At 24.3% G+C, this 12,021-nt stretch overlaps 3 protein-coding genes across 3 annotated transcripts; all 3 read left to right on the top strand. All coding sequences in view use genetic code 6, as the record gives it.

Moving 5' to 3' along the window:
* Positions 1–652: 652 nt before the first annotated feature.
* TTHERM_01001280 (hypothetical protein) lies at positions 653–5,216 on the top strand. Its single transcript, XM_001027478.2, has 2 exons — positions 653–3,087; positions 3,137–5,216. Exons 1-2 carry the CDS (start codon positions 701–703, stop codon positions 4,875–4,877), a joined length of 4,128 nt encoding a protein of 1,375 aa, XP_001027478.2. The 5' UTR covers positions 653–700; the 3' UTR covers positions 4,878–5,216.
* A 511-nt stretch (positions 5,217–5,727) lies between these two features.
* TTHERM_01001290 (hypothetical protein) lies at positions 5,728–9,344 on the top strand (the record flags this gene model as incomplete). The annotated part of the gene is made up of 10 exons (XM_001027479.2): positions 5,728–5,868; positions 5,989–6,249; positions 6,317–6,441; positions 6,496–6,637; positions 6,690–7,752; positions 7,812–8,373; positions 8,427–8,684; positions 8,743–8,855; positions 8,907–9,088; positions 9,150–9,344. The coding sequence occupies exons 1-10, from the start codon at positions 5,764–5,766 to the stop codon at positions 9,342–9,344; spliced, it is 3,006 nt and encodes a 1,001-aa protein (XP_001027479.2). The 5' UTR covers positions 5,728–5,763.
* Positions 9,345–10,120: 776 nt separating this feature from the next.
* Positions 10,121–12,004, top strand: TTHERM_01001300 (transmembrane protein, putative; the record flags this gene model as incomplete). The annotated part of the gene is made up of 1 exon (XM_001027480.1): positions 10,121–12,004. One exon carries the CDS (start codon positions 10,121–10,123, stop codon positions 12,002–12,004), a length of 1,884 nt encoding a protein of 627 aa, XP_001027480.1.
* Between the last annotated feature and the right edge of the window lie 17 nt (positions 12,005–12,021).

Raw genomic sequence — 12,021 nt, forward strand, 5'->3', positions numbered from 1 at the left:
TGTACATTGATATTTAATTAAAGAGCATAAAAAACAAAATCAGTAATAAATCTATTGATTTATTTATAAATATATTTTTTTAAAAACATTTATAATTTTTTAAAATGTTAACTTCTTTGAAAAATTTAAATCCATTATTTTCAATAGTTGACATTAGTTTTCTTTTTTTCTTTTTCTATATCTTTTTATATTGTTTGTTTATTTTAGATCTTAAACTTATATAATTTCACAATTTACAATAAACACTAATTATTTTATTTCATTTTATAAATTAAAAATTAGTTTTAATAAAACACAGAAAGAAAAAAAAATGTTAAAAGCTTAAAACTAAATTATTTTTGTTTTTTTATATTTAAATTATTGTAAAAATGATCTTATTTTTATTATTTTGTTCTATTTTAAATATATTGGCTTAAAATTAAGTATCTTTATAATTTTATCATTATTTTCTTTGCAAAAACAATATTCTTTGAAATATTTTAATCTATTATTTTTATATGATTTTGGTTTGTTTTTTTTTTATTATATTCTTTTTTAATTTTATATCTAAATTAATATATAATTTCCAATTAAGACCAATTATTTTATTTCATTTAAAAAATAATATATTATCTTTGATAAAATTAAACACATAAAAAAAAAACGTTAAAAGCTATCAACTAAATTATTTTTGTTTTTTAATATTTAAATCATTGTAAAAATGATATACTTTTTATTATTTTGTTCTATTTTATAGGCTTAAAATTAAGTATGTTTATAATTTAATCATAATTTTATTTGCTAAAAGAATAACTAAAGCTTACCTAATATCATTTTTAAGAATATATTTTTTAATTATTTATTTAATGGCAAATAAGCGACTATTATTTTTATATTTTTGCATTTGAGATTTCTTTAGTAAGAAAAAGCAAAATTGCTTTAATAATCACTAAAACTGCTACAACATAATATTTATTTAATTATAGCATATTTATAAAGATTTAATTTTTCAACTATGGGCGATACAACTCCTTAGCAGGATTAAAACAAAGATTCAAATGCAAAAAATAATTTGAAACACTCATTGCATAATATGTAAAAATACGAATTAGATGACACACCTCTTTTGATACATGATTTGAATAAACAGTGGGCATTTAATTAACAGCCAAATATGGCAGTTTAAGGTGGTTATATAGATTCAAATCAGGCAATTAGAACAGATGATGGAATAAAGTATGATGTAAATATAGAAGGTATTACAGAAGAGGAATTAGATGACTGGATTGCCTAAAGTGCCAACCGTCCTATTTCAAGTTACTTAGACCCTTACAAAAAATTTTCTGCCCCAGCTTCTTTACTCAGTTAATTAAAAAGAAGATATAGGTAAAAAGTTAAAAATGGGGATCCTAACTGTAAAAGATTATACTTTTCTTCGTAGGATGAAAAAATATCTTAAAATAGACTTTATTCTCTATAAAACTAATCTTAAGTCCAAGGGTTATCTTCTGATTTAAAGCAAAATGATTTAAACCTAACATTTAATTACAATAATTTAAGTCCAAAAAAAATATCAGGAACATCTATAAGAGTAAGAGAAAAAAAAATAGGTAATTTAACTCCATTAAATAATGCTAATAATAATATTAGCAATAATTTAAGCTCATTTCAAAATCCTTATGGTGAACCTCATGATAATTTGCATAACTATAGTGCAAAGATAAACTCTTATTTGAATGCAGGTAATGTAGAGAAGTATGGAACACCAAATACTTATTTGAAATAAAAGCAACACACTTAAATAAGCAGTAGCGCTAACAAAAGATATGAAAGTGAATCAAAGTAACATAATATGGATATAAATGAATCTTCTTAAATGCATATGTATGATCCAGATAAAGATATAAATTTCAACAAATATGATAAAAAGTAAATTTAAGTTATAAAAGACTTACAAAATAGATTCAGGTATCATGGATCTGTTAATTCTTCATTAAGACCTTCTTTTAAATCTAATGCAAATCGCCACTAGCAAATTTTCATGAATAATAATCTTTTATAATTGAGAGGTTAATCAGCATAGGCTTATAATCGCTCCAATTTATACACATAAGTTTAAAGTCCCTAAAAAATGAGCTTAAATAATAGTAGACCCTCAAGTGTTATGAAAAGGCACTTTAATTTGTCGCTTAATAAAACACATGAAGGTAATTCAATATAAAGATACTAAAGTTTTAGCAGAGAATACGAATAAAATTAAGAAAATAATCATATGTTTAATAATTTGAAGTAAAAATCAGCAGCTTCTCCTAATTAGTAAAATTATTTTGAAAGCAATCTAAATAAGCCTAATCCCTTTACTACTGGAAAAGAATAGTTCAAGAACTCTTATATACAAATATGTGGGTAAAAGAATATAACTACCAATCCATTTGAAATAAATCTTTAATTTGCATAAAATTAGAATAATCAAAGAATTGGTTAAGATAATGCCCAAAATCCTTTTACAATTTAACAACAAAACCAAAACGACAATAACTAAAATAAGGATTAAATTACATAAAAGATTCCTTCTTTTAGACAAAATTTAAATAAAAAAAATGTAAAAGAAGAGTCAGTTGATAAGGATGTCATAAAAAAAGTTATAGAAAAGGTAGAAAAGCTTCTAGCTGAAAAAGAAGAGAAACTTCCAAGCGAGATAGAATAAAAAAATAATGGAAATGATAGGTTAGCTCTTTAAAATGACAAGTAAGATGATTCCAGCTGCTTTGAATAAAATTTTAATTAGCACTTGAATGAGATCTTAGAAATAAGCAAATCTAAAAGCTAGCAGGATAGTGCTCAAGCTTCTTTTCTAAAAGGAGTAGGTAGAATGAAAAAGAATAAAGACAGAAGCGCCATAACAGCTTTCAAGCAAGCCTTGAATTTTGACAAGGCTCATTTTCCAACAATTTATAACTTAGCATGCATTTACGAAAGAAATAAAAAATTCAAATGTGCAGAAAGCTGGTTAGAAATAGCAAATATGTTTAAAAAAAATAAAAATGATATTAATTATGGTTTTGCAATCATTTATTACAAAACTTAGAGATTTGAAGAAGCCTACAAGTAAATTATTAACAAATTTCAATTGATTAATTTAATTTAATTAAAAAAGGAAAATAGATTCTCTGATTGAAGAATTAGCGAAGAATTTAGAGGAAGAAGAAAGCATTCCTCAAACCCACTTATACTTAAGATCATTATGTGGTAAGAAACTAGGATAAAAGGCTTTTGACAATATTAAATAGGAAGATAAGCTGGCTAAATCTATTGTTAGCCTAGAGGATAAGAATACTTCCCCACAAAAACAAACAAATAAAAAGAAGGATATTTTTTCAAGTTAAGTTAATAGAGATTAAAAATCTCCTGAAAAATAAAATGATAAAGCTCAACTGGCAATAGAAGATGATAAATAGCAAAAGAGAGAATTATAAATTTAAATATAACCTTCTTTCTAATAATACTACAAAAGAGCATCAGAAGATTACAAAGCATTTATTAAGTATACTTGCCCAAAAAATTTTATGCTCTTAAAACACTTTATGTTTGCAGTTGTTTTTAAGAAAGTTCGAAAAATGGAAATTAAATTTCCTCCTCATATTTTTTGTGAGTTTTTCTCTTTAGTTAAATAAATTTTGGCTGCTGAAACTTATGAGCCTGCACTTGAACCAATTATTAAAAATGAACAATCAGCCATTTAAAATGGATGGGCTCCACCCATTCATATTGGAAAAGTACCTTCTGGATTTGAAAAAGATAAAAGAGTTGCAACATATCCTCCTTTGATTCAACCAGGAGTAGGACTAAAGTTATAATTACTCGAGCGTAGAAAAGATGAATTGGTTAAAAAACTATCTGAACTATCTTTTTTTAAAAGATTCCCTAGTCAAACTATTGTTAATTTCCTTCCATAATTTGAGTTACGCTATATAGAAAAATCAGAGCTATTATTTGCATAAAAGGGAGAGGTTTATATCATAACAGGTGGTCACCTTACAGTTTTCGATCACTCTAAATAGTTTAATGAGCCAGACATTGTCGCTTACTACTCAGAAGGAGATATAATAGGCTGTAACGATAAGGATAATAAAATAAGCTTTCATCCAGATATTTGGTTTTTGAGTTTAACTCGTGTAGAGTACGTAGCAATAAATGAAAGCGATTTTATAGATCTTTGGAACCTGTAAAATGATATCCATCACAAGTAGATTCTCAATTTTATAAAGTAAATAGATATATTTGAGAGAGTTTCTTAGCTTACTTTATATAGGCTAGCATTTGAGTTATTAAAAGAAAAGATATTTTAAAACAAAGACATAGTTTTTAACGACGGAGAATCTGTTCATAAATATCACTATATAGAGTTATTTAAAGAGGACCCAAAAGCTTTAAAAAATTTAAAAAATAGAATTTTTAACAAAATAGATATTTTACCTCACACTTAACTCTAAATTTAAGGATTTTTCTTGGTTTAGGAAGGTAATTTAGAATTAAAAGCATACAATGACTGGTAGCATTACGTGTTACGTCCATATAACTTTGTAGGAGAAAACCTACTTTTCCCTTCTCTAAGCATATCTAGGTTTGGCTAAATAGTTTGTTCTTCTTAGTCTGCAAAATGTTTGTTCCTAAGTCGTTATGATTTCCATAAAATTTGCTCTATAGATAAAGAGGTGATGAAATCAAACGTATAAAAGAGTGATTATTTTGCTAACTGTTAAAGAATTTTGTACAAATATTATAAACATCATAAAATAGAAGATTTTGATTAAAATAGCATAAGTGGTTAAATCAGTAATAGTATTAACACCAATAATAACAATAATCTTGCAAATGCAAATAATTTCTAAATTTGATAGTAAAAATTCATTTTTTATAAATCTTTAATATGAAATAAATAGAGAAACTAATTTTATAATACCTGCTTTAAAAAATTTTGAAATATTTCTAAATATTCAATTTTAATAAATTGATGAATCAAAATAAGAAAATAAGCATATCATTTTTGGAGAAAAAATTATTCTTTGTTTTATCTTAATTTATTATAAATAGTAAATCTTCCTTAATTAAGACCTAATTAATAGAAAATTTTTTTTTTTTGATATTATTTTCTCTCTAAAATTTTTAGTAAATTTATTTTTCTATGAGTGTTAATATATAAGAAACAATGTAATAAAATGACTTAAATAGCAAAAAAAATATTTATTTTTTTTATTTTATTTTTATTACCTAAAATAATTTTTGATTTATTCTTGTTAATACACAATATTCAAATTAATTATTTTTATTTTCAGAAAAATTTTTGATTTCTTCATTTTTATTTTAATAAGTTTTAATACTCTGTGATTTGATGATAATATTTTATTTATATTTTTTTAATAAAATGAAATAAGTATAATTATTTCTTAACAAAAATTTTTTATTCTTATTTTATTTATTAGAAACAAAATCATTATTTGTTTAAATTTGCAAATAGTCAAGTTTTTTATTTTGTTGTTTTCAGAATAAAAATTATTTTGTTATTTTCAGGATAAAAATTATTTATTTTATTTTATTGTACTATAATAAAAATATTTTGTAGTTTGATGATAACATTTTAATTTACAAAAAATGATTATTTTATAATTTTTACATCTATCAGTAAGTTTAAAAAAATATCTTTTTAATTTACAAATCATTAATTAATTAATTATAAGTTTGCTAGTGCGCGAATTTATATATATAAAATATATATTAATAATTATGGAAATTGAAGATTAAAGATAATAGAGACTCTCTCTTATCGAGAAATATGATTATTATACATATCATGAGTTTTCTTTAAAGCCTGCATTACTCACCCATTATGTATGGCTTTTAAAATAATTTATATTTTTACATACTATTAAAAATTTGTTTAAAAATATATAAATTCAAAATAAGCACGATTTTTGTAGTTTTTAGTCAATTAATATTCATTTTTAAAAGATTTAGCTACTGAAAGAAGAAAGGGAATATGATAAAATCGATCAAATTTTTCTATGCTATCTGCATTAGTTCAACTAATTTTATCTTAGAGAAGATTCCATTTATAAACAGCAATAATAACAAAGTTAGTAGAATGTATTGAGCGATTATTCATTTTAGAATAATGATTAGAATACTCATAATACTTTTAATTCTTTAAAACTGGTTCCTTTGGTGGAAAAATAAAAAAAACTAAAAAGACTGCTGCATTTTTTAGTGATCGTAAAAATTTATTTTTTAAAAAGTTAAACTGATAATTAAATAAAACATATTTTAATTTTATTACTAGATTTCTTACTAACATACATTAAATATAAGAAAATATTTGGAAAATGAAAAAATAAGAGACTTTGATGAACTTTATTTTGATTCATTAATTTTATATGCAAAGTCTAAAAATGATTAAGCAAGAGAGTAAAAATTTAACATTTTAATTATATCAAGATTTTATTTTAAAAATAATATTAGAAAATAGATTCTTTGCTAAAAGTTAGTATATTTTATTCATTTTAATCTAGAGGGTTAACTAAGCTCACATAAAACTACCCAAGAAGAAAATAATGAAGAAAACGTTAGCTAGTTAAGCAATATAATTCAAAATGAATCTTAGGTAATTTAATTTAAAATTAATTTATTTTTATTTAATTTTGTTTCTTTTTAAGGTGCTAAGCAAGTAAGGAATCCTTGAATCACTCTATGCTATTTGCTACTATTATTTTGTCTAAGAAAATTATGAACAGGCTGAGTACTATGTAAACAAAATTGAGTTATAACTACTTGATTAAGATACAAATGAAGCTATGTAAGAAGAAGAATAAGTTTCATACAATCATGAAATTACTTCCTTTTTTAAGAAAGATATTTATGAAGGCATCAAAGATATTTGTTAATAAGTTAAATAAGAGAATGTTTTGAAAAAATAGTAAATGGAATAGGAGGATAATATATCAGATGAATAAATATAATAACCATAAGATATTTTAGAAGAAGGAGATGATGAAGGAGCAAAGCAAGGAAAATCTAGTTTATAAAAAATTAGATAGAAATTAAGTTAATAAGAAAGCGGGATTATTAATAATGATGATTTGTAATAAGAAACAGAAGCTGATATAGAAATACACTCAAGAAAAGAATCATTTTAAGAAGAAGCAGGTGAATTTATAAGAAACTCTAGGAAAAATAGTATTTGTAAAATAATGAGTCAAGATATTGAAGAATAGAATAATCTATAGTATAGTAGACTTAGAAGCTAGAATGAAGAAGAATATCGCTTAATTGAATAGGATTTTTATAACTCATTTACTGCACTTGTAGAGAACGAATAAGTGAAAATTGCTGACAGTCTTCTCCAGTAAAATTTAAACCATCAGAATAATATTGATCTAAAAAACTAAAAAGAGTTTCATGAGCTACTATATAGAGAATTTTCAAGTGATACTAATCTCAGCTTAAATTTAATTACAATATAAATTTAAACTGAAGGGTCTCAATAAAACACTATTGAAAATTATATTCTATAATGTGAAGATATTATAAAACAAAAGGGAATACCTATCCCAAGTAGCATTTTTGCATTTTTCATGACTCTAGCTAAAGTTTAGAAATTCGAAGATAATATTCAATATGTTATTCTGAGTATAGAAAATATACTCAAAAATTATTGTTCATAAAATTAGCTTAACTTAGGAGTTATTTATGATAATTTAAGTAAGCCAGAAGGCTATGGTAAAAAATTAATTCTTTTTATATTTATTAAAAATTTCAAAATTTTTTAAACATAAAAGAAAGAAATGAAAAAAAAGAGGGGATAGCAGGACTAAAAAATTATTAAGAAATATATTCAGTGTACACTTTAATTATGCTGAAAAATATTTTCTATTTAAGATTAGCAGCTATTTATAAGAAAAATTAAAAAGATACCTCTCAATTGTCATTGAATTTCGAATAGCCTAAAAACGATGACATTCTCAAAAATGTTTTTATGCTATGGAATATTTTATACCAATTTAATTTGACTAAAAAGTCTTAAATAGCTTAGTTTATTTAAATTACTAATAACTATACTTGTCTGTAATTAATAAAAGCAGTCATATTTACTTATTGGACACGTTATTTCCTTGAAAAGGCATTTCATACTTAAAATAAAAAAAGATTGACAAACAGTCCATCTCATCAAATTTATAAGTATTAGTTTAATCTTAATTAAATTGGATAAATCTTAGCACAAGAAGAAGTTTATCTCTAAACTGAGTATGATTTTTTTAACTATACTTCAACCTTTTCTCTCAAATTTGAAGATTTTGAAGAGTATTTAATGATTAATTCATTAGCGCCTCAGTTTTCGGTGTAAGCAATTATTAAATAAAAAATTATTCTTATGCTCAAAATATTTTATAAAGAAAAAACTTTGAAGAAGAGGCTTTTGAATTTTTGCTGAGCCAAATATTTAAGTAAGAAAAAAAGATGCTTAAATAGTACAATAGTGAACAAACAAGCTCTAATAACAATAAAGGAGTAGATCTAGAAGATCAAACCTTAGAAAACAAATTATTATTTCTGGGTAAAAAGGAACAAAACTAATATAAAAGTTACAAAAAATATGCTCTTGAGAAAATAAGATATTATTATTTAAGTGGAAACTTTTCCAAATCATTAAGGTATTCATTCAAAAATATTAAAATTAAATTTATTTTAACTGTAAAATAAATTAATTAGGATGTTGATCAGTTTGATGAATTAAAATTTCTTACAGAAATATAAAAACCAAGAAATATTTACCAAAGAGAGTATAAACTCTATGTTAGCTACTTCACTATACCACTAAAAATGTAATTTTAAGCAGCATTTGAATTAATATTTTAATTTTTCATTTAAAATAGGCTATGTAGAGTGCTTAATTTGTTTATAATTTAGTGACAAAGTTAATTACTAGCATATTCAAAAAGTCCTTGATAAGATTAGTTATTTCAACTATTCTTATGTACCTCTGCTAATAAATATTACTCTCATCAAATAGCTAGTTATCAAATTCAATAAAGATTCTGTCTTAACAAAAAAATTGGTAATATATATACTTAACTAATATAATCAATTTAATTCAATATGCTTTAAATATTATTTAGGTAGAACGGATAGAGAGTCCCGAGTGTAACCAAAACTACTCTGATGGAAAACATCATAAAATAAAAACATTGCTGAAAATAAAATTCCTCAAAAATCTTAAAGATAAATAATTCGAAATATAGTAAATGCAAGTTATCAGCTCATCGCTTCAATCTGTGAGCCTTTCATCATATTAGCCAGCCAAATAACTTTGAATTAAATACAAAACTATCATAATCATCAATAGAAATTTCTAATATTTCTAAAAATCTCATTTATTTTAGAGAATATAGTCGAAAATTTCATACATATTTTTATTTTTTATCAAAAGAAGAATAAAAATATTTTAGAAATAGATAAATAATTTTTATTTTAGTTTAAATTTGTTAAAAAATTTTTTTGTATAAATAAAAAAATTTGTAAATAAAAAACTATTTACTGTTTTAGAGAATGCATGTGAATATAAATATATATTAGATTGTCAAGAATCAACTCAAAAATATCTAATTACTAACTTTCAATAAATTAGCCTAGCTTTATTTTTGATTCTTCAATTTCACACAAATTTTTGTTAAAATAATTAATTTATTTAGAATTTATGTATCAATTTATTAGAATAAAAGCTAAATTTAATCTAAAATTAGTTATAATAGTCTCTGTAATATGTCTAATTAATTTGAAAATAATTGAATCATTACTTTTTTATTTTATTTTACAATTTTTCTAATTAATTAATTATCAAATGATTTAATAGCGATTTTATTTAGCCTTTGAGCTTTTAATTTTTCTGGCTTTTTTAATTCAAAAAATTTATTAATTTACTCATCACGTACTCAAACTCTTTAAAAATTAAATATTATCTGAGACAGTAAATTGAGTTATAGGTATAATTAAAAAAATCTGAACAACAAATAGATATAAGCTTTTCTAAATTATTCATAATAATATTTTTAATTAAAAATTGTAAAATAAAAAAAAACGAAGCACTAAAATGAATAACTATTTCATTATTGATACTGAGTAATAAAATCAAAACAGAAAGAGAACTATAACTCGTGTAGCTCTCTTAGCTATTGTTATAGTTGGTATGCTTGGAACAATTGCTTTGTTTTCATAATCTGAAAATTCTAATAGCTTGGTAATCAACAATATGGTCTATCTTAGCGAAAAATCTAATGAACTTGTCATCACATCACAAAGAAACATGACTGTCTGCACCAGTCAAAAGGCTGAACACTAACCAGTTATTTAAGAATAATGCACTGTCTACTCATCTACCTAAGATATAGTCGCATACAATAACGGTGATAATAAAATTATTGCTCATATTGTTTACAGAGACCTTTAATCTCTCTCTTAGTTCAATCCCCAAGGAAATCTTATACCCGATGAAGACTCCTTTGCTGAAGTTTTCAATAATGAAATTTCCCTCATTTTCAAAGCCACTATTTCTACTGATGGTACTCTGTTGAAATTGGAATAACCTAAAGGAAACAATGTCTCTCAAATTGCTATTCGTTTAACAGAGAGATTGATTGAATAATATTTCCCTTAATTAAACTCTACCCTTTACTTTGAAAACAGCTCTTCTTCTAATAGTTTATTACGTTCTAGCTAAGAAGAATCCATCCAATAAATTATCGAAGACACATATCTTGGTTAAATTAATCCCTAATACACTTTCAATTCTTTACCTTAAGGAGATATCATTTTAAGCAAATCTTACAATTCTGAAAGTTTCGTCAATTTCGCTTACAACTTAGGAGGAAAAATCCCTGATATTACATTCGAATCTAACTTCCTCGTTCGTGATGGTAAGGTTGAATAAAACACTGAAGTTATGGTTTTTAACATTACTCATTCTCATGATGAATTTTTACTTTCAGCTGATAACTCCATCCCAATTAATAACTCTACAGAATACGAAGAGCTTATTGGTCAAGCTTTCACAAGAATTGAATCAAACTTCTAATTAATCAGCACTGGATATAACCAAACCTTGATAGAAGAAATTAAGAATTATGACAACAGCGACTCTTTCGAATTAGTAAATCTTGAAGAAACTGGTGGTAAATTAAAGATAATCAAAAATAAGAATAACCAAGGCGAAAACAATTAATTACTCGGTGAAGGTACTGAAGTTCCTTTGATTGACAAAAAGTTTGATGTTTTCCGTAAATAAATTGTTGGTAATACCCTTGGTTTAACAATTGAATATTTGAATTACGAAAACTACTCTTTAATTCAATCAGCTATCTACCTAAACGGTTAAAAGGTCTTCAACGTTTATGGCAAGCGTGTTGATCATCCTTGGTATGCTTGCGAAGCCAAGAACTCTAGCGATAAGGGTACTTTAAAAAAGACTGTTTTCTAGGTTGTCTATCCTTTGTTAGGTGGTGTATTAAATATTCCAATCACCGCTAGTATTGAACTTTATTATGGCTGGTCTTTTGATACTTCTAAGGATGAGTAAGGTCTCTGCACTCTTTAATTCCATCCTTTTGCTAAGCCTACTCTCGGAGTTGAAGGTTCTATTTCAGTTTGGAAGGTAGCTGAAGGTGGTGTATTTGCTAAAGGTTCTGTTGCTAATGTTTATTTAGACTTCTTGTTGCAATTAGACAGATCTAATTTATAAGCTTTATTAAGTGTAGATGCACATCTCATACCTTTTGAGTACAAAATCGGTGCATTCTATTCTTACATTAAGTGCAACATTAAGAACATTAAAGAAAAAATTACCCAATTTAAATGGAAAGAAATTTGCTGGAAAACTCCTAAAGAAGAAATATCTTTCCTTGAAGGATCTTTGCTTTCTCCATTAAATTACAACTTATACACTGAAACTTGCCCTCTATTAAAGCCTTCCACTCTCTGATTTTCTATAACTTTAGA

Source organism: Tetrahymena thermophila (assembly GCF_000189635.1).
Source record: "Tetrahymena thermophila SB210 genomic scaffold scf_8253886, whole genome shotgun sequence".
Taxonomy (NCBI): domain Eukaryota; phylum Ciliophora; class Oligohymenophorea; order Hymenostomatida; family Tetrahymenidae; genus Tetrahymena; species Tetrahymena thermophila.